Source organism: Mustelus asterias, chromosome 8, assembly GCF_964213995.1.
Source record: "Mustelus asterias chromosome 8, sMusAst1.hap1.1, whole genome shotgun sequence".
Taxonomy (NCBI): Eukaryota; Metazoa; Chordata; class Chondrichthyes; order Carcharhiniformes; family Triakidae; genus Mustelus; species Mustelus asterias.
This window is the reverse complement of record NC_135808.1, coordinates 36,768,040-36,795,534: the sequence shown is the minus strand read 5'-3', so window position 1 is coordinate 36,795,534 and position 27,495 is coordinate 36,768,040. Positions and strand designations below refer to the sequence as shown.

The 27,495-nt window shown below is 47.5% G+C and overlaps 2 protein-coding genes across 3 annotated transcripts in view; both read left to right on the top strand.

Moving 5' to 3' along the window:
• LOC144497032 (uncharacterized) overlaps positions 1-27,495 on the top strand; it is a 410,838-nt gene that overhangs the window by 286,531 nt on the left and 96,812 nt on the right. The window lies entirely within an intron of this gene.
• LOC144497012 (uncharacterized) lies at positions 21,670-26,455 on the top strand. 2 transcript variants are annotated; one of them, XM_078217695.1, is made up of 4 exons: positions 21,670-21,705; positions 22,657-23,916; positions 24,734-24,890; positions 24,980-26,455. In XM_078217695.1, the coding sequence occupies exons 2-4, from the start codon at positions 23,134-23,136 to the stop codon at positions 25,885-25,887; spliced, it is 1,848 nt and encodes a 615-aa protein (XP_078073821.1). In that variant the 5' UTR covers positions 21,670-21,705; positions 22,657-23,133; the 3' UTR covers positions 25,888-26,455. The 2 variants fall into 2 exon arrangements, with proteins under 2 accessions (XP_078073821.1, XP_078073822.1); XM_078217696.1 differs by lacking the exon at positions 21,670-21,705 and adding an exon at positions 21,708-21,974.

Below are 27,495 nucleotides of genomic sequence, written 5' to 3'. Positions count from 1 at the left end.
GGTGGGTGATTATTGATTGGGTGTTTTAAAATAAATATTAGTTGTCCTAACAAGACGTCTACTCGCAGTTCTTTGTCCATCGTATAAGGGTTAAAACAGACTATGCGGCAGGCACAACAGTTGGCACCCCAGATGGGACATCGACAAGAAGTAACTTTGTTGCTCTGATATCAAATCCCGCAGAACCTATATTGAACGATTATTTAAAGCTCAGAGCCAACAGGTGTAAACTCCTTATTGGACAAATAACTGCTTTCGGGAAATTGTTTATTGTGCATGCATTGTTACTAACAAGGAGGATAGGGTAAACTCTGTAGGTTTACATTAGAATCCGGAGGGATTAGGACTGGAACATAGCCCAAAGCCGTACCCACAGTCCGATCAACTCCCTACCCATTGTCGTTGAATATAGAATGGCAGGAAACAGCACAGAGACAGAGAAGTGTCCCATATGGGAAACAAAAATCAGAGAATATATTAAAAAGAAAGGGTGGCCCCTATGGGCAGAATCTTGTGCCAATACTGAGACGGGACCGGGATCCCGAGGGCAGAATATTGGGACGATCTGAGGAAAGTTCAGGGAAAACAGGCAGACAAATGTGAGAAAGCGACTGCCATTGTGAGCTGCTTAGGACAACTGCTCGGAACAGAAAAGGAATTAAACACAGTTTGTAAGGAACTGGAGGAATTGAAGCGGGCACAGGAGGAAAAGGAGGAGGAGATTAAGAAACTAAAGGGACAGCAGCAGGAGAGGATAGAACAAATAAGAGCCGAAAAGGAAGAGGAGATTAAGAAACTAAAGGAACAGCAGCAGGAGAGGATAGAGAAAATAAGAGCCGAAAAGGACAGAGAGGTCGATGAATTAAAGAGAACCAACCAGGCAAATTTATTACATCTGGGCAATTTTCTAACCCAGTATGAGAGAGCCTACCAAGACGCCCAGCGTGCTGTCTTGGCCAAAAGTGAAGCCGAGCGGGCAGTAGCACGATTGGAAGCTAAGTGCACTGATCTGCAGGCGGCAATAAAAGCGCTACATCAAGTCAGTAAAGAACAGGGACAGGTAACCGCTGACCACTCCAAATGCCAGTGAGAAATTTCATGGCTGGAATCCCTATTATCAGTTCAAAACGGATTTATGTGAACCTTCGGGACAGTAGAGGAAGAGGAGATAGAGAATGTGGATTGGGGAAAGTTAAAGGCTAAACTTTACGTTACGCAAACCAAGGATTGGGGTCCACCACCATCTTTCCCAGGGGAAGTCATACCCACCGCGCCCCCAGATTCACCTCCAGTACCGATGCACCCAGTGACGACTGAACGTCGCCTAGGAGAGTCTCAGGGCCCAACTGTTACATACACGACCCCGTTTACGGTGGCAGAATTGGCTGAAATCGCAAATAAAATCACAGCTTTTGAGCCATCGGCTGATCTACACAGTTTCTTTGAGGATGTTCGGCAGCAGAAGATAATGCATGCGCTAGATGAAAGGGAAGAAGTGAAGCTGACAGTCATGTGCTTAAGCAAGTCTGTACGGTCTGCCTTGCCAGCCCCTCAAAATGTCAGGGAAGGAACCTTAAACGAAATTAAGGAAGCAATATTGACCGCGGTAGGGTTTAATAAAGGGGATCCTGTAGATGGGTTAAATAAATGTAGTAAGAATTTTAACAACACCAGGTTAAAGTCCAACAGGTTGATTTTGGCATTTGAGTTGCGAATTTTGTCCCCATGGCTGTTCCGTGTGTCTGGATGAAGAACTGGTTGTTGAAGGTGAAGACATTGTGGTCCGGGATGAAGCAGATGCGTTGTAAAATTGCATCTGGAAACTGGCAGTTGTCGGCGTTGAGTACTGAGGCCATTGCAGCAATGCCATCATCGTGGGGGATGCTGGTGTAGAGTGCCGAGACATCCATTGTGACGAGGAGTGCTCCTGGTTCAATTGCTCCATGTGCAGTTTCTGTAGGAAGTCCCGAGTGTCGCGACAAAAGCTGGGGGTTCTTTGTACAATGGGTTTCAGGATGCCCTCGACGTAGCCGGAGAGGTTCTCGCACAGGGTCCCATTGCCCGATACGATGGGACGGCCGGGTGTGTTTGCCTTGTGTATCTTCGGGAGGCAGTAGAGACCTACAACGCGGGGAGTACGTGGGATGAGAGCACGGAGGGTGCTCTGAAGGTCCCACTCACATTGTCTGTATCTTTAAGACCTGGTTGGCAGTAGAGATTCGTATTCTAATCAGTATTCTGTAACTTGATTTTGTGTCTCTGTGCCCTGTTTGAGAGCAGATATCCACTCCATCTGACGAAGGGGCAGCACTCCGAAAGCTAATGGTATTTGCTACCAAATAAACCTGTTGGACTTTAACCTCGTGTTGTTAAAACTCTTACTGTGTTTACCCCAGTCCAACGCTGGCATCTCCACATCTTAAATAAATGTAGACAGAGGAAAGGGGAACATCCGACTGCCTTTTCCGGTCGTTTATGGATCCACTTCACGGGAGTATATGGGGAATTACATTGGGCTAGATTAAATGAAACTGATTCATCCAAATGGGCTAGGACATTAGTCTTGCACACCACAGAGGAAGGCAAGAAAGCCTGCGCTAATTTTGACCCCGCAGAGATCACACACAATGAAGCATGGGTTCTCCGATGCTTAGCTCGAGTCTGGGGACAGGAAGTTCAGGGAGCCCCAATGTCACGGTCAGAAAGTGAGGCGAGAATGCTTCTGATGAGGGCTAGCCAGGGTCCGGTATGGAGAAACGAAGGTAGAGGGGATCACCAACACCAGAGAGGTACAGCTCCACCTTACACAGCAGCCCCGGGGAGAGATAGAGGGACATGTTTTAATTGTGGGCAGCCAGGACACTTCGCCCAAGATTGTGGGAGACCCCCGCCACCATTTACACGGTCCCCAAGACTACCAGGACCACCGGCTCCACCAGTTAGGCCAGCTCCTAGGTACGAGAGAGAACACCACCCACCACCGATAGAAGGTCCCGGTCACCCCATGCATACCGTAAGCACGAGCCCACCACTGTATCCAACTGTCCCCGCCTATGGAACCCTAGATTGACGGTGCCCGGCCTCCCCAACCTGGATCTGTAGCACCAGGTGGGATCGCTTAGGGAGACCCCTAGTTAACGGTGAGGTAAGAGGCCACCTCGTAGAATTCCTTTGGGATACCGGAGTCTCCCGAACTACCCTAATGTATCAAAATTAAAAACAGACATCCCTTGGCCAACTACGGGCACAATTACACTCAGTGGATTCACAGGACACATGCAGGAGGGACACATTACAGCCCCTGTACAAGTCCGCCTAGGTAACATGGTGTGTGACCATCTAGTGGTGTTAGTTGACCTTCCCCCAAACGCTGAACACATCCTTGGGTCTGATTACATGAATAAATGTAATCTTTCACTTGATCCAGCTAATCGATGCATTTGGCAGATGGCTACGATTAGCAGAGTGCCATCAATCATCCCAGTCGGGACATATGCTAATAGGGTTAGCACAATAGGGGAATTCTGGTTTGATCCCTTAACGATTAGCAGTGATCCAGCCATCAGGGAGGTGCTTCAAAAAAACAATGGGGTGTTAGCGCGGCATAAACATGATTGTGGCCAGATACCTGGGGAGGTGTTAATTGAAGGGCCGGATCCGAAGCCACAGAGACAATACGGTTTCCCCAGACAGGCAGAGGGGGAGGTGGCCAAAATAATTGATAGACTATTATAGCAGGGGGTGTTGAGACGAGTGGCATCCACAAATAATGCGCCGATATGGCCCGTGAAGAAGGTAGATAGATCATGGAGGTTAACGGTCGATTATTGGGAATTAAATAAGATTACCACACTCACGGCCCCCACCGTAGCCACAAGCCCCGTCACCATGATGAGACAGGGAGCCCAGGCAAAGTTTTTCACGGTACTAGATATCAGTTACGGCTTCTGGTCCATCCCTTTAAATCGGTCTTGCCAGTACAAGTTTGCCTTTACCTTCCAAGGACAGCAATACACTTGGGCTTGCCTACCACAGGGTTTCCATAATTCCCCGTCCATCTTCCACAGGCAACTAGCTACTGGGCTAGAAAAGCTTTCCCGACCCGAGTGCTTGGTCCAATATGTAGATGATTTATTGTTACAGATTAACACCAAAGAGGAGCATATAACATTGCTGGATGAATTACTCGCACTGCTCCACTCATTAGGCTGCAAAGTCAACCTGAAAAAGACCCAAATTTTGCAACCCAAGATTATACACCTAGGTACAGTAATTACACTCAGTGGATTCACAGGACACATGCAGGAGGGATGCATTACAACCCCTGTACAGGTCATGGGAAGAGGGCGATTGAACAGAAAAGGATAGACTCCATAGTGCACCTCCCACTGCCCCGCAATGTGAGTGCCCTCCAATTTTTCCTAGGTCTAGTAGGGTACTGTCGGAACCATATAGACGGCTTCACCACCAAGGCAGCCCGAATTGCTAAAGAAAAACGCAACCTGGAAGTGGGCTGCGCAGCACACAGCCACAGTAACCGATTTAAAGTGTGCCCTCACCACAGTGCCAGCCTTACTAGTTCCCGACCCAGATCCACCATACGCCTTCGAAGTTGCAGCCACCAACCACACACTTTCAGCAGTATTATTACAAGAAAGACATGGTAGACCAGGCCCAGTAGCCTATGCCTCACGAGTATAGGACCCAGTCGAACAAGGCTTTTCCGGGTGTGAACGACACCTGCTCGGGGTATTTTGGGCCGTGCAGCATTTCGCCTATAGCACCGGACTGAACCCAATAACCGTCCTCACTGAACACACCACAACCCAGCTTCTGCTGGATGGCCGCCTTAAAGACGGTTCAGTAAGCCAGGTCCGCGCTGCCCGTTGGGCACTACTGCTGCAGGGTAGGGACATCACTGTAAAGCGAACCAAAGTGCCCACGTTCCTGGCAGATAATTTAAATTATGGGGGAGATCCGCATGAGTGTCAGGTTATCGCCACAAAGGACCCCACAGGTCCGTTTATCCTGAAACAGGAGACACGATCCGGGACAAAACAGACAGCCACCCAATGGACAGACTCAGCCATGAGAATTTATGTAGACGGTTCATCCACCATTAAGAATGGGACCAGAATCACAGGATGTGGCATTTATGTAGAAAATCAACAGGGACAGCCACTAATAGAACTCACCCTCAAACTACCCAGCCATCTGATGTTCAAGCTGCCGAACTAGCAGCAGTTGCATACGTAGTGAGCCACCCAGACCTATTTCCAACCCCCGCCAACATACACTCCGATAGCATGTACGTGTGCAACAGCCTGACTGAGTTCCTACCGTTATGGGAAGCCAGAGGCTTCGTATCTGCGGACGGAAAGCCCCTACCGTCAGCCCCCTTATTAAAATATGTTCTGCAGGCCACCGAAGGGCGCACATATGGAATTATTAAGGTTAGAAGCCACCACAGGACCTCCCCACCTGGTAACTGTAAGGCTGATGCACCAGCCAAGGCCGGTGCTCGTACGGGACAGTTTTGGCAGCCACCTGTGGGAGAGCGAGTAAACGCTGTGACCATTTGCCAAACTAATATAACCGACCTGGTCCAGGCGCAGCGCACTGACAGATCCCTAAAACAAATTTTAGAAGGAGTCTACCCAGCCCCATATGAGAAATGGAAAGACAAAATACAGATTCAGGATGGTTTGATATTAAAGGCAGGCACGTACGTAGTCCCTACCCAGGACAGAAATCATCTACCAGTACCATGAGGGACATGGCCATCAGGGCACAGAGACAACAACCGAGCGATTAAACGAATTATGTTGGTGGCCCGAACTGCACGATGACGTTGCCCATTATAGTGACAATTGTTAAATTTGTGCCCAGAACAACCCCGACAGGTATGCCAGAAAAGCGGAGCTAAGGCACACACGCCCAGTAGAAGGCCCCTGGACAAATCTCCAAATTGATTATATCGGCCCACTACCGCCATGTAGGAATGGATTTAAATACATTGTCCTGGTAATAATAGACACTTTCACCAACTGGGTTGAGGCATTCCCCACTAGATCCAACACAGCTAAGGCCACCGCAAAGATATTAGCCCAGCAGGTGTTTACACGATGGGGTCTTCCCTGCAGCATAGAGTCCGGCCAAGGGACACATTTCACCAGGCGAGTGATGCAGAACGTTATGGCTATGTTTAGCATCAAGCAGAAATTCCATATCGCCTACCATCCACAATCCAGTGGAATCATAGAGTGCATGAACCGAATGCTAAAGGGGATCATTAGAAAGACAGTGCAGCAAAACAACACAACATGGGATACAGTACTTCCCTTTGCCCTCATGATGGTACGCAACATAGTTTCCAGTTCTACTGGATTCACCCCCCACACATTAATGACTGGCCGACCTATGAGGGGAGCTGAATATTTATTAGGGTTTGATTTAACTGAGCCTGCTATCACAGCGCTCACCCACGAGAAAGCTGTCCAGCTGATAACCGAAAACATTAAAGCAGCCCAGTTAGCCGCGGCTGTCCGATTAGGAGTTAAAAAGAAACAGAGCAAGGCATATTTTGATAAAAGGGTACATCTGGTAGACTGTACGGTTGGCCAGCAGATAATGATTTCCCTCTACAACCCCAGTTCTTTCTTGTCCCCGAGATATGCAGGTCCGCACACCATCACCGACAAAATAAGCTCCTCAGTGTATAAGGTCCTAATCGCCAACAGGAAAACTGGTTGGTTCCACGTCAATCAACTGAAAGCTTACGGGACTCAGAATAATCACTTCCACCATCTCTCATTAGAGATAGGGGAGGATGACACTCGGCGACCGGAATGGCCTCACCCAGAAAATGTATTTCCCCGGACACCTTCTCATCCACTTTCAGGTTCAGACCAGACCCTTACCCCTACCACACTACAGCCCAGAGCCTCGTCCACACCTGAAGTGCCCCGAGGGGCACTGATCGACCTAGACATAACAGGAGACTTGCACACACTAGAGGACTAGCACGACTCGCCAGATATCGGCCCTCGCAGCATTATGGATTCTCCCATAAACATAAACCTTAACAGCCCCAGACCCAACAGTGAGGACCTGACTAAACGACACCGGGTTATTTTGATGGGGACATCTGATGCTGCATCCCCCACATGGATAAGGGACCAGACACATAGATTAATTAGACTGGAAGACGAGGATGAAGGACCCCTGAAACCTGATTCAAATGCAGACCCCACTGTGCTGTCCAACAAACAGACACGGGTATGAAAACCAGGTGAGGAGATAATGATGGAGCCCCATGAGACGAATGATTCAGAAGATGAGTCTCTGTTGGGCAATTGGTTAACGGAAATGCTGAATGAAGGAATCTAAGGTGCTCCAAATGATGAAATTCAGCCTACAGTACAGACGAAGCAAGGTACAAGAATCTCTGATGGAAGCACCCATTTTTTAAAAACCCGCAAGCTGCCGGTCCACCGTGACCGACCGACAGTAAAATGTCCACGGTTCAGGAGAACCGACTCATTTCCCGACTCTTTTGTATACTGCTAGTACGATTAACCAGGTTATCTATACAATCCGACGCCGTGCTCTTTCGCAGCCTTTCTCTAATTGAGACATCATTAAGCCAACTATGCAAATCTTTGAGGCAGCTATGCTAACTTTTAACGTCATTAAGGCAGCTGTGCTAAATTTTAAAATCGTCAAGGCGACTGGGCTACATTTTCAACAGGAAATGAAAAACAAACAAAACTCTTACAATGCCAAAGACTGGTACAATATGCAGTTGCTCTTAACCCGGCTCCTTAGCGTTCCAAGTGACAGTGAGAATTTTATTTTCAGTGTTCTAAAGATAGAAGGGCCGTCCCTTAGCCCCTAATGTTAAAGGACTACATTTTCAACTCTCAGAGGCACTTGTGCTAAATTTTCCATGCCTTCAAACTCCAACATACTCCAACAGACCGACTCCAGTGTTATTCGAATCCGTATAGTTAATGGTGACTGTTGCTAGACTAAAACTGGCCGCCTTGATTTTGCTGGCCAGTTAAATAAGCTCTTTCTGACCACCCCAAACTTGTCTATTTATCGATCTGAACAAAATATTTTTTGCTCAGTAGTGCTCCACAATTAGAATAAAAAAGACTACGACATGCAAGCGACAATTGATATACCCGGGTCCTCCTGACCACACCATTGTCAATAAGCGTACAAAAAAAAGGGGGGCATGAACAGTTTAAATATATGTATATACATCAAATATTGGATGCGATAACAGCGGAAATTACATTGATCTCCTCAGGACAGCGACGGACGATGACAGAGATGCAACCTACGATCTACCTCTTCCGACTCATCATCGGGATAAGCACTCAGGACACACCAAGCAAGATGAACTTGTGGTATCCCGGTTATTTATGGTTTGCCCCACCTGACACAGGGGAATGTGAGGAGGGTGTGTTATGGATGCACCCCAATAAGAGTATAATGTTTGGGTGTAATAACGAGTGGCTGGTATACAAAAAACCAAATGGCAGTTCAACTGAATGTTATCCGAGTGTCACCATAGCAGGGGATTGGGGTGGGGATTTTCAAATAATGGCTGCCCTGAAATTGGATGTCTGGCCAACAGCCCAGAAAAAGGATTAGAGCTCGGGCAGCGGTGCCCCGGGACACTCATGGAGGGGAACTTTGCATTGTATGAAATAAGAACTGGGCCGAAGCCAACCCCAGACCCATCCCACTCCATTTGTCCTGAAGCCACTCGCGGCCCACAGAATGGATTGATACTAAAACACTCAGGGAAAACCCTGTGTGACAACATCCACCATGGATTGGTATTTGTGGTGGTGGATATAGCTGGGACCCAACTCCCAGAGTGGTGCTCTCCCCAACTTAAGAGACTATACCTCTACTTAACTCGCAGACTGTTAGGGCGGATGATAGGAATGGATGAAAGACAGGAAAGATCCAAGAGGGAGTTAGTCAGTGACATGGCCACAGCATACGGGGCAGGCATAGCAACCATCAACGCTCTTGATTTAGCTGACCTGGACAATAAACTTAGGGTTCTGACCCAACAGGTTAAACAGACACTAACTTCTATCAATGAGGACAATCAGCAAGATGCTGAAGGGGAACTGACCGGGAACACAGCCAGCAGCCACATGGTAACTATTAGAAGGACACGCCAAGACAATCAATCAAATTATCAGGGAAAAATTAGAGGATGATGACCGACAACAGAACCGGACTTTATGTAGTGCATATGGACAGTGGATGATAGAACAGCTAAGGGAAAACCTAGAGCAGGTACGCAGTGGAATGTTCCGTCTTGGATTAGTGACGAACAGATGAAACACTTATTTACAGGTAAGAAACATCCCGAGTTATCTGGCTGCCAGATGCGACAGTTGACCAAAGTCTGGTTCAATGACGACTGCAAAGGGACTCCAGGGAAAGCCCTGGGAATGATATTAGGGCTCCCCATAATCACTGACGACCGGGTCAGACTGACAGTCTTTGAAGTGGAGAATATAGGGACTATCCATGAGGATATCTGGATAGTGTGCGACGGCACTTTACCATACACAGTGGAGAAAGAAGGGAGGCTCATAGGCACTACACTGGACAGATGTCAGCAAACTGACGAAATAATTGCATGCCCGTACCCAGTTTATTTAAATGAGCATGCACTATATGGCTTCAGAACAAACACTAGCCTAAATTGCTCAGTAGAAGTTCGTAGCCTGGACACAGACATAACTCGGGTAGCTTACAAGGGAGCAGGGAGATACTGTCTCACCACCTCCCTGAAACAATATCAGTATGGCGCGACACATTGTAACATTACTAACACTACATTCTGCATCAAATCAGACATACCAGCCAGGGTAGGCCTCATTCAACGAATAGACATCCTGATGCGCATCAATTGGACACGAGGCACGAAGCTTCGGTAAAAGAAGGCTTTTATTAACTAACAATGGAACTAACAGAACTTTAACACACTATCCCAGACTGAAGAGGTCCCGCCCGAGCAGGGGGTCTTATACCTCTCCCAGGAGGCGGAGCCCAACTGGGATGTGCCACAACAGTAACAACCGCAGGTGTATCAATCCCACCCTAGCCCAACAACAACATTAGAACAATCCCACAGTGGGAACCAACGATGGTTCACCACATTCACCCCTCCTTTGAGAACAAAGGCCAGCGGGGTACGAAAACAGACTAAAATGTCAACAGATTATAAGTTCAGACAGTCTGGAGGACCGCACCGTTGTTGTGACCTCCTCAATACCGGCGGTGACACCGGAGTAGGTGCTTGCGGTGGCGTTCTCCCCAAAACAGCGTCCAGCTGTTCTCCCACGGACTCACAGGCCGGTTGACCCTGATGAAACGGTAGTGCAGGGGACCCCGATAAATTCTGTGATGGCACCGATCTTCGGGGCTCAGGCAAGCTGTGCATTGGAGTAAAACTGTTAAGCATTGGTCCCGGTGCTGTCCGCGCCATGTCCGGGGGAGAAATAAGGGAAAAGGGATTCGTCACTGGGGGTATGGGAGCGACAGGAGTTGCTACGTCCCCTGCGGGCACCAGGTCTCTGATCGAGACTGTGTCCTCTCGCCCATCAGGATATGCCACGTAGGCATACTGAGGGTTGGCGTGGAGGAGGTGGACCTGTTCGACCAAGGGGTCGGACTTGCGGGCCCTTACATGTCGCCGCAGGAGGACGGGTCCTGGGTACGTCAACCAGGCTGGTAAAGATATCCCCGAGGACGACTTCCGAGGGAATGAGAACATCCTCTCGTGGGGAGTAGCATTGGTTGCCGTACACAGGAGGGAGCGAATGGAGTGAAGCGCATCAGGGAGGACCTCCTGCCAACGGGAGACTGGAAGGCCTTTGGACTTCAGCGCCAATAGGACAGCCTTCCAGACTGTAGCATTCTCTCTTTCCACCTGTCCATTACCCCTAGGGTTGTAACTCGTGGTCCGACTAGAGGCAATCCCGTATGAGAGCAGGAATTGCCTCAAGTCATTACTCATGAACGACGAGCCCCTGTCGCTATGGATATAGCTGGGGTACCCGAACAGGGTAAAAAGATCACGGAATGCCTTGATCACCGTGGTAGTCGACGTGTCCGCGCAGGGGACAACAAACGGGAACCGGGAGTACTCATCTATTATGTTCAGAAAGTACACGTTCCGATCTGTTGAGGGAAGGGGGCCCTTAAAATCCACACTCAGCCTCTCGAAGGGGCGAGTGGCCTTGACCAAATGTGCCCGGTCAGGTCGGTAAAAGTGCGGTTTGCATTCCGCGCAAATCCGACAGCTCCTTGTCACCGACCTGACGTCCTCCACCGAGTAAGGCAGGTTGCGGGCTTTGACAAAGTGGTAGAGCCGAGTGACCCCAGGATGGCACAGGTCATTATGGAGGGCGTTCAAGCGATCCTCCTGCGTAGTAGCGCATGTTTCGCGCGAGAGGGCATCCGAGGGCTCATTGAGTTTCCCTGGACGATACATGATATCGTAGTTATAGGTGGAGAGTTCAATTCTCCACCGCAAGATCTTATCATTCTTGATCTTGCCCCTCTGCGTGTTGTTGAACATGAACGCCACGGACCGCTGCTCCGTGATCAGGGTGAACCGCTTTCCCGCCAGGTAATGGCGCCAGTGTCTGACGGCCTCCACAATGGCCTGGGCCTCATTTTCCACTGCTGAATGCCGAATTTCGGGGCCTTGGAGGGTGCGGGAAAAAAACGCGACGGGCCTGCCCGCCTGGTTTAGTGTGGCGGCCAGGGCGAAATCAGATGCATCGCTTTCCACCTGAAAAGGGATGGATTCGTCTACCGCGTGCATCGTGGCTTTCGCGATGTCGTGTTTCAATTCCTTGAAGGCCAATTGGGCCTCTGGCGTGAGTGGAAAAGTCGTGGACTTAATAAGCGGACGGGCTTTGTCCGCGTAGTTGGGGACCCACTGCGCATAATAGGAGAAGAAGCCTAGGCACCTTCTCAGTGCTTTTGCGCTAGCGGGCAAGGGAAGTTCAGCAAGGGGGCGCATACGGTCTGGATCAGGGCCAATGACCCCGTTTTCCACCACGTATCCCAGGATGGCTAACCGGCGCGTACGGAATACACACTTCTCCCTGTTGTAGGTCAAATTCAGGCGAGATGCAGTGCGTAAAAAGTTCTGGAGATTTGTGTCATGGTCCTGCTGATCACGGCCGCAGATGGTGACATTATCCAGGTACGGGAAGGTAGCCCGCAGCCTGTTCTGGTCCACCATTCGGTCCATAGCACGCTGGAAGACCGAGACCCCATTGGTGACACCAAATGGAACCCTAAGGAACTGATACAGACGACCATCCGCCTCAAAGGCCATGTAGTGTCGGTCCTCTGGGCGAATGGGGAGTTGGTGGTAGGCGGACTTAAGGTCTATGGTGGAGAACACCCGGTACTGCGCAATCTGATTGACCATATCAGATATGCGCGGGAGGGGATACGCATCCAGCTGCGTATATCGATTAATGGTCTGACTGTAATCAATGACCATCCGGGGTTTGTTCCCGCTCTTGACCACCACAACCTGTGCTCTCCACGGACTAACACTGGGCTGTATGATCCCTTCTTTGAGGAGTCGCTGAACCTCAGATCTGATGAAGATCCGATCTTCAGTGCTGTAACGCCTACTTTTAGTAGCGATGGGCTTGCAGCCTGGTACCAGATTCTTGAATAAAGAGGGTGTGGTGATCTTTAATGTAGAAAGATTGCAGGCGGGGCGCTTTGGACAATTTGGAGACTGCAGCTGTTCCCCCACTGTCAGCGAAGGGAGTGGCCCACCGTACTGTAGGATCACACTCTTCATGTGGACCATAAAGTTTAGTCCGAGGAGAATTGGTGCGCAAAGATGCGGCAACACAAGGAGCCTGAATCGCTCGTAAATTGTGCCTTGCACTTTCAAAGTTACCACACAACGTCCTAGCACAGGGACAGACCGGGACCTTGATGCCATAGAGATTGTCTGTTTGGCAAGTTGAATCTGGAGTCCACACCTCTTTACAGTGTCAGGGTGAATAAAGCTCTCAGTGCTCCTGCTGTCAAACAGACAATAAATTGCACGACCATTTACCTGTATATCCATCATCGAACAATCAAGCCTGTGATGCTTAGCCTGGTTCAGGGTGATCGACGCCACCGTTGGTCCGTGAACGTCACTGCAGGCAGCTGAGGTTGATGCTGAGGACCCCTGCTGGTCGCTCATGATCATCGTCGACCAAAATGGCCGCCCCCATGAATCGCACATGGGTGAGGGCGCCAAACGTAGCGACTCCTGGTGGTCATCCTCCTCCGACTCCGTCGACCGCAATGGCGTCGTCCTGGACTCGCACGTGGACGGACCTCGTGAGTACTTCGACGACGATGGTGATGATCCCCGTTCCGAAGGGTCACAGGCCGCACTGCCGTTCCTGGGCTTCGATCTGCACACCTTCGCATAATGCCCCTTTTTACCGCATAAGTTACAGACTACCGCTTTAGCGGGACACTTTTGTCGTGGATGCTTGGCTCCTCCGCAGAAGTAGCACCGTGGGCCGCATGGGGCTGCAGCCGTCGTCTGGTCCACATGGGAGCACGCCATAACACTGCACTTCGAGCCCGTGGGGCGAGGAGGGATTTGCGACTGCTCCTGCCACGTTGTCTCCACGTGGTCCTCCGGATACAGGACCAAGCTCTTCGAAGCCGCCTCAAGCATTTCAGCTAATTCCATAGCTTGGGTCAGATTGAGATTTCCCTTTTCTAGCAGCTTGAGACGGATGTATGAAGACCCGACCCCGGCCACAAACACATCTCGGGCGAGGTCATACATGTACTGCTCAGCCGACACAGCTTTGCAGTCACAGCCCCTGGCTAGCTGCAAGAGCTCATTGGCGTAACCCTCCATGGTTTCGCCCGACTGCCGACGTCGTGTAGCGAGGAGGTAACGAGCGTGGATCTCGTTAGGAGGTTTCGTATAGCGCTTTTTTAAAAGCTCGAGGGCCCTCGGGTAAGTGGTGGCCGCACGGATCGCGAGGTAGACTGTGTCGCTTACCCTCGCATGGAGGACCCGGAGTCTGTCATCATCTGTGGTGACTGCTGCGGAGGCTGCCAGGTAATCTTCAAAACACTTCAGCCAGTGGTCGAAGGTGTTAGAAGCGCCCACCGCACGTGGATCTAGCGTCAGACGTTCTGGCTTTAGGATTTGCTCCATACTCTCCTTCCTTTTTTCTTCCGTCGAGAGTTTAATGTTAGTTAATAAAATTGATGCGCATCAATTGGACACGAGGCACGAAGCTTCGGTAAAAGAAGGCTTTTATTAACTAACAATGGAACTAACAGAACTTTAACACACTATCCCAGACTGAAGAGGTCCCGCCCGAGCAGGGGGTCTTATACCTCTCCCAGGAGGCGGAGCCCGACTGGGATGTGCCACAACAGTAACAACCGCAGGTGTATCAATCCCACCCTAGCCCAACAACAACATTAGAACCACCCAACAACAACATTAGAACAATCCCACAGTGGGAACCAACGATGGTTCACCACACATCCATAAGAGGGAGAGGGTAGACTTGAAAGCCACTGACAAGCTCCGACAGACTCTCGGGGAATACCATGAGAAATATGACACAAGCCTAAAACCCCTGCCGGAGGAGTTGAACCTGATTCGGGTAAAATTGGCTACAACCCACAGAACCTTCACCAGAGTAATCCAGCAGACGCAAGAGGTGAAAAGGAGAATTAAAGAAATGAAGGTCACCTCTTGGTGGGATGACCTTTGGAACTGGGGCTCAAACATCCAAATCCATCCATTTTTTCGCATAATGTCACACTTGGCGGTATTACTGATTTTGTTCACCCTGGTATACCTAATCACCCTCACAGTCCAATTCAGCCGATGGAAAAAGAGGATCACCTGGAGGCAGGACATAGGGTCCGCCCTTGAACCATGGTCCCCTCTAATTCAGTAGAGCAATGTTTACAGGAAGCCTGCCATTTTGCGATTTGTGATGAGCCGTTGGAAATCCTACTACCAAAATGTGCCTCAGATCTGCGAATACTTTATTGTAATGTTTGTTTGAATGTTGGTTTATAATTAGCTTATTGTAATAATGGTGTTTAGAATATTTGATTGTCTGTATTTGTGGGTAATTAGCTTATTGTAACAATGGTGTTTAGAATATGTGGTTGTTTGTATTTGTAGAGTGTTGTTGTCCGTAGCTTCTGGAATGTCAGTATGTTGTAGGGATGTATTATTACTGTGCATGCCAATACCTGGGCTTTGCTTGACTGTTGAGTGACTGGGGAATTCCTGACAGATACTGGTCCTGAGTTTGTGATCCATCATGCTTCGCATTCAGGATCAAAGGGGGGACTGGGCCAAACGGGCCATCTAAAATGACGATTTGTAAAGCACCCTGGGACAATTGGGCAAGAACTAAAATGACAGGCTGCCACCTAAAGACAAAGATAAACAGGCTGCAACCCAGACGATTGAATACATAGGATATGGGTCATCTCCAGGACAACTGGGTTGTTTTACCAGACATAGGGGCGCCGTAACCCCATATTTGGAAGGGAGGTGTGTATTCTACGTGCCTCCAGCACCTACAGACATAGCCGTTGAGGACACACCCAGAGATTGGTGTGGCAGCACCCGATTGGACTTTATCGATCAGGGTGATCGATTGATTGGCAATGGCCAAAAGGGGCATGAAACCCAACGGGGTATAAAGGGTGCTGCACAACCAAGAATCTCTCTCTCTTTCTGACCCCACGAACGAGCTACAACAACGGTGACCATCGCCAGCGATGACCAGCACGAGGAGAGCCACCACACCCGAGAAGGAAGGAAGACCAGAGCCAGAGTGCCAGACCAGACCAAAGGACCAGACTACGCAGAGGATGACCGAGACCAGCGCACAGATAAAGGCCAATGTCTGCTTGGGTACTTGCCAGTCACGCAAAGTTAAGTCAAGATCTTGTATTGGACTTGAACTTTAGTATTTCTGTAAGATAACTTATTGTTGGTTGGGTGGGTGATTATTGATTGTGTGTTCAAAATAAATATTGGTTGTCCTAACAAGATGTCTACTTGCAGTTCTTTGTCCATCGTAAGGTTAAAACAGACTGTGCGGCAGGCACAACAAAACCAGAGCATCCAGAGGAAACCCACACAGACAAGGAGAGAACATGCCGCACAGACAGTGACCCAAGCTAGGAATCGAACCCGGGTCCCTGGCATTGTGAGGCAGCAGTGGTAACCACTGTGCCATCATGCCGCACTGTGGGGTTGTGGGATCCGCGGCCGCCATTGGTCACTGCCTGTCAATAAGTGTTTTATTACAGACTGAGGGAAGGTCAGCCACCTACAATGTTCACTTTATTTCTCACTCTCCACAGATGTTGCCTGACCTGCTGAATATTCCAGTATTTCTTCTTTTTACTTCAGGTTTCCATCATCCCCAGTCTCTTGGTTTTGTATTTTTGACAGGATTTGCTCACAGAATCTCATCTAGAAACAGAGATGATCCCATTAAGTGCTGGTAAGCAACTTGAGACCAGAGACAGAGAGAAAGAAAAATGATATTTATCTAGAACCTTTCCCATCACTTGAAGGATTTGAATATTTTCACAGATGGAGACAGTTTCTGAAGGACTTGCAGATTTTTATAGGTAACACTGCTGCCAATTAGCTCACAGAAAACTCTCACAAACAGCCAATGAGATTTGACAGATGGAGAGAGTTTTTGGTCATGCTGGTGGAGACACTGGATGAGGCTGCGGCCACACCCAATGCACGTGCTCCCTGTTGGTGGAGACAGTGACGTTGGTCCAGGGCAGCTCTTCACATAATATAACAAATATTTCCTGTCCCTGGAACAGGCCAACAGGGTCTCTGTTTAATGTTTCACCCAAAACATGATACCCCCCTCAGTGCAGCCCTCCTGCAATGCTGAATGGTAGGTTCAGGAGTGGGACATCAACCCCCAAAAGTGCAGCATGCCCGCCGTGCTGGGCTATATGTACTGGAATGGCACATCAACCCACAACAGTGCAGCACTCCCACAGTGCTGGGCAGAATGTACTAGAGTGGGACATCAACCCAAAACTTGTTTACTCAACTCCCAATTGAGTCAGAGCCTGACTTCGTTACCGACAATGAATAATTTCACCCTTTGTCACATCTTCTCATGTGCCCATGTCTATGAAAGCTGCAGTGTTAATCCATTTTAATAAACCTCTTTGAAACCATTTTGCTCTCATTTCCTTCCCTTCATGTAATAAAAAGTTAAGTCCTGTCTGTGGACTGGTTCCACAGACACCGTAAGAAGTCTCACAACATCAGATTAAAGTCCAACAGGTTTATTTGGTCGCACAAGCCACTAGTTTTCGGAACGCTGCTCCTTCATCAGGTGAGTGGGATTTCAGTTCACAAACAGGGCACATTAAGTCATAAACTCAATTTACAATTGGTTTCCACAGACACCTCCAGTATCGCTCCCAATTCCCCATTCTGCACCTGGGAGACTAGACAGTGAGTGTGGGGGGTGGGTGGGGCAAGGGACTGAAGGGGCATCTGATCCTTTCCTAACACAGTCCACATTCTCTCACTCTTCAGAAGATAGCAGTGCTCAGGAGCAGCAACTGTGAACTCCCCCTCTGTAATACTAGGTATTACCCTCTGGATACTGGGGCCATTTACAGTGTCTCCCATCTTAATCAATGCTCCGGCTGAGATCTAATAACTGAAGCCCCCCCAGTAAATTACGTTTTCATTGTGGGTCTGTTTGGATCAAATCCCAACACCCACCATCCCATCGACCCACTCAGATTGTGACTGAACCATCAGGGGAATTACCTGTGGAACTGGCTTAGCTGTTATTGGGGGAATTTACAGAAATTTACATCTTTCAACAATATCTGGCCTTGCTGCAGTCGAATCAGAACCAGAAATGAAAACACCAGCGTCAGCCCTTTCATCACCTTTGTTGGAGTGAAGAAGCATATGTGAGGTGTGTGACAAATCATTCTCGTGGTCATCAGACCTCCACAGACACCAGCGCTTTCAAACCGCGGCTCACCTGCTTCTGTTACTCTGAGAGTTGTCTGTGTTGTTTACCCTCCAGTGCTCACACAGGGGAGCTGCCTTTCCAAAGCACTTTCTGTCTCAGCAGTGTTTCTCCAACCTCTCCCACCATCAGTCTAATTGTTTCAAGAAGGTTAATTTAATCTTTGACCAGATCGACAAACATCACCAAAAGAAGACATCAATATGTACAGAAGCTGCTGCTTATTTACAGATGCCACTGTGTCTCTGGGAGGATTTCTTCAGCCACAGGAAGTAGCTGATTCAGGAGAATGTGTGCCAGGAATTTCCGTGCTCTGGACAAGAGAGAAATACCTCAATAGCTTCAACAGCATGATTTATCTCCCTTCCTAAAGGTAGTTACAACTGTCACATTCCTGAAGTTGGGGGAGTTCTTTTTCCTCCCAAATCCATAAGATCAGTTCTGATGTCAGCAGAAGTTTGTTTTATTTATTTATCAGTCACAAGTAGGCTTACATTAACACTGCAATGAAGTTACGATGAAAATCTCCTGGTCGCCACACTCTGGCACCTGTTCGGAAAGATCTTGAATCATTTTAAAATGTTTTCGTGTGGTTGGTTCAAAGTTTGGTGTATTTTGAACATTGTGCTGTTGTCTGTTGTTTTATCAGTATTCTGTATAGATTTATAACTCACAATAATTTCATGTTTTTAATTGACTCAAGCTACCTGATTTATTAGCATGGTGTGTTCCTATTCACTGAAGCACTCAGGAGTCTACAGTAAGAGTCCTGTTTAGAGTATATTGGTCAATGTCACTATGAGCTGGTATACTTTCTCCATCAATAGGTTAATAATTTCCAGTTCACAGGAAGCAGAATGTTTCCCTCACTTTCACAAACACAGGGCATCTGATCACACTTCATAGCCAATGCTGTGTTTTTCAAGTGTAGTCACTGTTGTAATGTAGGAACTATGACAATCAATTTGTGCACAGCAAGCTGCCACAAAAAGCAATGTGAAAATGACCAGATAATCTGTTTTTGTGATGTTGATTGCGGAATCCACACTGACATCAGCAATAACGCCCCTGCTGTTTTGCAACGTAGTATCATGCGATCTTTCTTTTAAGTTTATTTATTATTGTCACAAGTAGGCTTACGTTAACACTGCAATGAAGTTACTGTGGAAATCCCCGAGTCACCATATTCCAGCACCTGTTTGGGTACATTAAGGGAGAATTTAGCATGGCCAATACACCTAACCAGTACGTCTTTTGGAGTGTGGGAGGAAACCAGAGCACCCGGAGGAATCCCACACAGACACAGGGAGAATGTGCAAACTCCAGACAGTGATCCAAGCCGGGAATTGAACCTGGGTCCCTGGCACTGTGAGGCAGCAGTACTAACCACTGTGCCACTGTGCCACCATACATTCACCCGTGAGGACAGACAGGGTCTTGGTTTAACTAATCTGAAAGGTGGTGCCTCTGACAGTACTGCACTGGAGTTACAACCTCAGTGCTCAAGGCTCTGGAGTGAGACTTGAACCCACAGCTCCTGGCTCAGAAACAAAGTTGCTAACTAAGCCATGGCTGACAATAACTCGTGTGTGGGTTCCTGAAGCTGTGAAAAGTGGTAAAGTCCCTAGTGTCAGCTGGAATGGACATCTTAATGAATTATCTTCAACGAGAACTACTGATTAACCATTCTGCCTTCATTCACTCATGAAGGTTTTACTGTTGAGGCACAGTTTCATAGAATCTCGACAGTGCAGATGTCTGCACTGACTCTCTGACAGAGAGTCCCTATCCCCATAACCCCACATATTTACCCCACGAATCCCCCTAACCCACACATCTTGGGACACTAAGGGTCAATTTACCACAGCTAGTCAACCTAACCTGCATATCTTTGGACTGTGGGTGGAAACCAGAGGAAACCTACGCAGACACGGGAAAATGAGCAAACTCTATACAGACAGTATCGAGTCTGGAATTGAACCCGGGTCCCGAGTGCTGTGACACATCAGTGCTAACCACTATACCATCTTTCTCCCCAAGAGTTTTAACAGTCTGTCAGGAATAAGGCTCGAGGAATAACCCACTCTTCCCAGGAAAACTCAGTGTTAGTTTTAGTGAGGTTTTGAGCTTGTTTTCAAATCCCTCCATGGCCTCTCCCGTCCTTATCTCTGTAATCTCTTCCACTCCTCGGTACTGCATTGGAGTGTCAGCCAGGATTTTTTGTGCTCAAGCCCTGGAATGGGACTTGAACCCACAGCCATCTGACTCAGAGAACAAGGTTGTGGACTCAAGTCCAGCTGCAGATGGATTATTCCATGAACATGGATTAAAGTTGTTGTCAGGGTCACACAAATAATTCCTCAGACTCTGGCCTCCCTGTACAAACCCCACTCACCATTTATTGAAACACAAACATGTTGTAAAATGAATGAAGAAATTATCCTGTAGATGTTTGCACACTGCATTCATCATGAAGTCAATCAGATCACAATGTACCATCCTTAAATAAAACTGCTTCAGTTGATGATACACAATTTTAAAAAAGTTTGCCTCAGTGGAACCCCTTGACAAATATGCAACAACCACAAATGCCCTTGTGATTGAGGGTTCACAGAAGATTGTGTCACTTCTGTCTGCATAATCCAACTAAAATTGACTGTGTCAAGAATTTAAATTGTAAGTTTGAAATTAACTGTAAATTGAACTTTTGTGATCTTTAAGAAACATCACCGAAGAAGCTAGTACCAACCACAGAAATGACCACGGCCCAGATGGGAATGAGAGTGGTGAGTTATAAAATCAGGGAATCCCGACAGTGCAGAAGGAGGCCATTTGGCCCATCGAGTCTGCACCGATCACAATCCCACCCAGGCCCTATTCGCAACCCCTCATATTTACCCTGCTAATCTCCCGAAAACTAGGGTTAATTAATCATGGCCAACCAACCTAACTGGCACATCCTTGGACTGTGGGAGGAAACTGGAGCACCCGGAGGAAACCCACACAGACACAGGGAGAATGTACAAACTCCACACAGACAGTGACCCAAGGCTAGAATTGAACCCGGGTCCCTGGCGCTGTGAGGCAGCAGTGCTAACCACTGTGGACAGTGCCGCCCGATAGTACCTGTTTGAGGTGGCTCTTCAAATTGCACTGAGTTTTTGGATGTTCAGGCAACAACTGCCTGGGGCTGATATCCCGGGAGACGAAAATGGACCAGGACATCAACACATCCCGCACTGATGTTGTCAGTTTGAAAGCCTCCCAGGATGAAGCATGTTATTCCCACACGAGAAATCTCTGTCACACATTTACCAGGGGAACTGAGACAGCAGCTGCAATAAATGAGGTTCTATTCAGATGGGACAATGACAAGTTTAAATTCCCACCTGATCTGCTGCTCAAAGTCGCCTCCGTTTCACCGGTCAGTTTCCCAAGCTTCAAGAAACTCCTGTTACTCCAGAAATATTAGGATTGGCTGTGAGAGACGTCAATCAGAGAGCCCACCCACTCTGCCCATTCTCTCCTCTTCCTCTTTCACAGCTGCTTCACTTCCTGTAGGGACTGAAAACCAAGTGAGGAGATGGTGAGTGAAGGAGCAGAATTTATAATAATTACATTGCATAATATCCACACTAATGTTCAGGCAGTCTGACTATCCTGTGGGGAATCAGGTGTGGGAATGCCCCTTATGCTGTGTGAGAAGATCCAGCGGAGAGACCTGTTCACTCGGTGCTTTGGGCTGAGCTGTTTGATTGGAGCTGTGTGTTGGATATTGAGTGTGTTTATTGGAAGCATTTCCCTTCTGATTTACAGGCTGAGTTTTGTTGCTGGGTCATTACTGAATATGAGAAGGTGAGGTATAATTATCTGGGAGGGGCAGAGACACATTTATTGAAATGTCTTTTAATATCTTCTTTAAATATTTTCCCTGAAGGCCGAGGCCTTTCCCAAAAGCCTGGGCTTGGATTTGACAGTTTTACCCAGTGCTGTGTCTGATAGCTGAATTTGGGATGTGCAGCCTGAGTGAGTGCAGTGTATCTAATTTCCCAGAATAAACCAGAACCCATCGATCAGCTACACGAAAGAAGTATTTTCCTTAGCTTCTAGCACTTCTTACCCAGTGTGCTTTCTTCAAATAACTCATGAAAACGAGGGGAGAAATTTCAAAATCTCCATTGATTTAATATTTCTCCTGAATATTTTTGTATTAAACATATACTCTAAGGGTAAAACTGGCCTTCACCAGCACAACTCGAGCTCATAGTGACACTTGGCCCAACTGTCTTTTCCATTGCCCTCATGGTGCCTGGGGAGATGGCATCTGGATGGGGAATAGACAGTGGCCACATTGTCTGCTCCTGGTCACTATCCAGTGTCCGTGCTGGAAAAAGTAAAGACTTGTATCTGATCCCCCACACTGGGGAATAGCAGACTGGCACTAGCTGTGGAACAGTCTCTAACTGAGGAGTCAGCCCCTTCAGCAAAGGACGGGAGGGAGTTGGAGGAAATCATGTTTCCTTTTCCTGTTTTACAGAATGATTGCACCGTACTACACCAGAGAATACAGTGAGGATAGACACCACAGATAGATCCTGACCATCACCCAAGGAACAACTGCACAACTGTGGGAAGACATCCAGTCCCTTCAGAGCATTGCTCAACACAGAGAAGGTTGGGCAGTGAAACCATTATCTGGAAATCGGTAGGGTCAGGGGAGCTTTGACATATCATCAGATCTGAAATTGGTCAGTGGTGTGGAACCTTTCATAAAAACCAACCTTTCTGAAGGTTCAGCTTCAATCAGGGTGAGGCTGGGACGAAGTGGACTCCAAGTGTGGTGAAAGCTTCAATCATTCTTCAAGCCTCATGAACCACTGACTCATTCCTAGATGGTCTCATTCCTATGGATGGAAGGCTGTTCAAATGTATGGTATGTGTCGGGGACTCCACAGGTTCATAAGATCTTCTAAGGACCATTTGTTACAACTACAGTCATCACAAGGTCAGCCACATGGAAGGGAAGCAATTCAGCTGTGACACTTATGATGAAAGTTTTGTGACCTCTACGACACTCCTCAGGCATCAGATGATTCACACAGGGGAGAAACCCTTCACGTGCGACGTGTGTAACAAATCATTCTCTGTGTCATCGACCCTCCGTCAACACCACCGCATTCACACAGGGGAAAAACCCTTCAGATGCAAAATATGTGACAAATCATTCTCAAAGTCATCAATCCTCCTAACACACCAACGCATTCACACAGGAGAGAAACCCTTCACGTGTGAGTTGTGTGACAAATCATTCACACGCTCATCAACACTGAGTGAACACAAACGTCTTCACACAGGGGAGAAACCCTTCACGTGCAAAATGTGTGACAAATCATTCTCAAAGTCATCGAACTTCCGTAAACACCAGGAACGTCACACGGGGGAGAAACTCTTCAGGTGCACAATGTGTGACAAATCATTCACACGGTCATCAAGCCTCCAAGTACACCAACACATTCACACAGGAGAAAAACCCTTCAAGTGTGAATTGTGTGACAAATCATTCACACGGTCATCAGGCCTCAGTGAACACAAACATTTTCACACAGGGGAGAAACCCTTCACGTGCAAAATATGTGACAAATCATTCTCAAAGTCATCAATCCTCCGTGCACACCAACGCATTCACACAGGGGAGAAACCCTACAGGTGTGAGGTGTGTGATAAATCATTCTCACGGTCATCGAACCTCCACAGACACCAACGTGTTCACACAGGAGAGAAACCATTCCTGTGCAAGGTATGTGAAAAATTATTATTCGACTCATTGGCTTCTTGTGTACACTGACACATTGACATGTATGCCATGTGACAAATCATCGCCTGAGTCACCTTCCCTCTGCCCATAGCAACACATTCACACAGGAGATAAACTATTCATATGTATGTGACAAATCATTCTCGGATTAATCAACCCTCTGCACACACCGGTGAGAAACCATTCATATGCGAGATGTGCGACAAATCATTCTCACGGTCATCAGACCTCCACAGACACCAACACATTCACACTGTGGCTCACCTGCTTCCCTTACACTGAGCGTTGTCGGTGTTGGTTTACCCTCCAGTGCTCACACAGAGGAGCTGTCTTTCCAAAACACTGTCTGCCTCAGCAGTGTCTGTCTCCAACCTCTCCCACCATCAGTCCGATCACTTCAAAAAGGTTAATGTAATGTTTGACCAGATCACCAAATATCACCAAAAGCAAACATCAATATATATAGAAGCTGCTGCTTATGCACAGGTTTCCCTACGATGGACAAGAGGCAATATCTAAATGTTAAATATAAATGTATGTTAATTTTTGAAACTATAAATACTACTTTTTGAGCTGAAAATACAGAAAGATCACAAGATTTGTTTTACTAATTTTATGAGGTGTTGTAAAATGCAATTGTCTTGGAGATGGCTCTGACTTTGTCCTAAGATTGATCTCTAATCAGAAGTCCCTCTGGGTGCAGGCTGAAAGCTGTCTCCATCACTCGGAAAATGTGTCACAAGGCAGCACAGCAAAGTCTGAGCCATGATTTATTTTTCATTTTCATTTCTTCCTTTAGGTAAAGCTGGCCCATAACACAGAGGAGCGCTCGTTGACTGGAGGGCAGGTTCCGTACATCAAGGAGCTGACGGAACAGGAGGAGTTCACGAGGAAGCTGTTTGGCCTCTCCAACCCCACAATAACCAATGGTGGATCAGATATGGGGATGAGTGAAGGTGATGTCAGCAGCTGAATGTTTAAACCATCAGGAGGAGAGTTAATTTACGTGACAAAAGACGTAATTGTGATTTTCTTCCTCTGACAGATACACAGCTGTCCATGGACATATCAGATGGTGATGGAGGAGAGTTGGCAGCAGCGTCTGAGATTCCTGAAAGGGCTGATGAGGAAGGGACTGAGGTGGATACCTCACAGCAGTGTGGCATGGCAGCTGCAGTGGAGAAGGGAGAGGAGTGTCAGGAGGGTAAGATGTCTAATTTGGAGGATAGTGTTGGTGAGTTAAAGTTAAATATTGTGGCTTGTGTGAAGGAGGAGCCTTGTGATGCTCTGGCTGCTGTGGTGAAGGGATTGTGCTCAGAACTTTCTGGAGGTGAGGAATCTGCAGCTTTGGGAGAAGAAGCTCTGTCGTCTCCACGAGCACACGGACAGCATCAGGCCTATGCTGCTTGTGAAGAAAATGAAGATGATCTGAAACCTTTTGCACACTTACATCAGGAACAGGTTCAAAGTACAGAGAGTTATCAGGCCACTTCTAACTTGCTTCAGCAAACTTTGACTGAATTTAAGACGGATGTTAGCCAGAATCTGCAAAGAAATAATGAAATTCTTCAGCAGCAGAATGAGGTTCTGAGACAGCAGAATGAGATTCGAAACCAGTGTCTACAAAGAAACAGTGAGGTTCTTCAGCATCATCTACAAAGAAACAATGAAATTCTTCAACAGCAGAATGAGGTTCTGAGACAGCAGAGTGAGATTCAAAACCAACAGCTGCACAGAAACAATGAGATTCTTCAGCAGCAGAATGAGGTTCTTTGTCAGTTTCTGCAACGAAGCAATGAAACTTTGAATGAAATGAGGCAGATTCTGTGTCAGATTGTAGCGCCTGCACCTTCTGGCCAGCAGCAGCCCAGTGCAGAGACATCTACTGCTGGACATGCCTCTGACACAAGAGAGGTTACGCCACAGGAACGGGGGAGATACAGAAGGAATTAGGATCCCTCTCTCTAACACTGCCCCCTCAAGCTCATTTTCCATCCCTCTGTTTTCTCATGAGTGATATTTTTCTCTCTTTTCGATCTGGATTTTTATCTTGAGGACAATAGCAGAAGAGGGTGGAATCCAGAAGTCATTACTCCCGATCACAGCACCTCCCATTTTCCTTGAGCTGGGAATGGGTCAGGTCACAGTTTGCACATTTTGAAAGGTACCTGTGCCTAGCAATCAGCAACTGCCTTCACGTGTGTGCTTTTGAGGTGAGAGATGTCTGAAACCCAAGAGGAAGAGGAAATCTGAGAGAGGAGGTACCCCTTTGAATGTGGTCGCCAGACATCTTTGGCGAGGTAAACTGCCTTTGGGAAAAACTAAGATATTGTTTGAGATATTTTAAAATCTACGCATGAATATGAGTAATGCATAAACCCATTGGAACGGAGAGCTCCGTGGAAATTGTCAAAACCAATTGTCAAAAATGTCAATAATAACTGTCAAGGGGAGCTGTCAAGTTAAATAGGCATTTAAAACTCCTGTATTTAACTCTTTGAAATAAACTGGCTGGAATGTTAAAAATTATTGCCTTTTATTCTGCCTGTTGACACAAGCCTCGGATTGACTGGATTAAGGTACATGACAGATTTCACAATCATTATTGTCACAGTAGGGTGCCTGCTATTTCACAATTAGATTGACAGCCATAGTGGTATTGTTACTAGACTAGTAATCAAGAGACCCAGTGTAATGCTTTGGGGACCCGAGTTTGAATTGATGACCATGAAACCATTGTCGATTATCGGAAAAACCCATCTGGTTCACTCATGTCCTTTAGGGAAGGAAATCTGCTATCCTCACCTGGTCTGGCCTACATGTGACTGCAGATTCACAGCAATGTGGTTGACTCTTAACTGCCTCCTCAAGTGCAATTAGAGATGGGCAATAAATGCTAGCCCAGCCAGTGACAACCACATCCCATGAATGAATTTTAAGAAATGGTTATAGACACTTTGAATTGAGACTATGAATTTCATTGCTTGTTTTTATGGGATGCTGCAATTGAATGAAATGTTTGTCGTTCGAAGGGATAATGTAACTGAAAGAATTTAAATATAGTAATTGTTTATGAATGAATGTTGTTTTAAAACAGAGTGCAAAGGCACTTGGAACTTAATTTTATTTAGGCTCAGCATGAGGCCTAATTGTGGATACTAGGTGGGTTGGTATGGGTGGTGTTGGGCAATGGGTGGTGGGCATGAAGTTGTTTGAGTTGACACTAAGTTGCATAAAAGCTAGAAAGGGGTATGTGGATTGTTTGGGGGTCAGAGGTTGGCACAAGTCATGGGTGTGAGTGGATGCATAACTTAGCATGGAAAGTATGAGGGGCCATAAGTGGAGGGAAGAATATGACGTGGAGAATATAGGGGCCATGGGGGGAAGAGGAAGAGGGCATTGTTTGACATGGTGGGATGTGGGGAATGTGTGAGGGGTTTTAAACTTTAATACAGTGCCGGTTCTCCGAGGCAGGCCTTCCACACAGCCCGCCCCCTCACCCAGCATCCTCCTCACACATTCCAGGGTCACCCAGTCTTTCCCCCAGGATACTACACCATC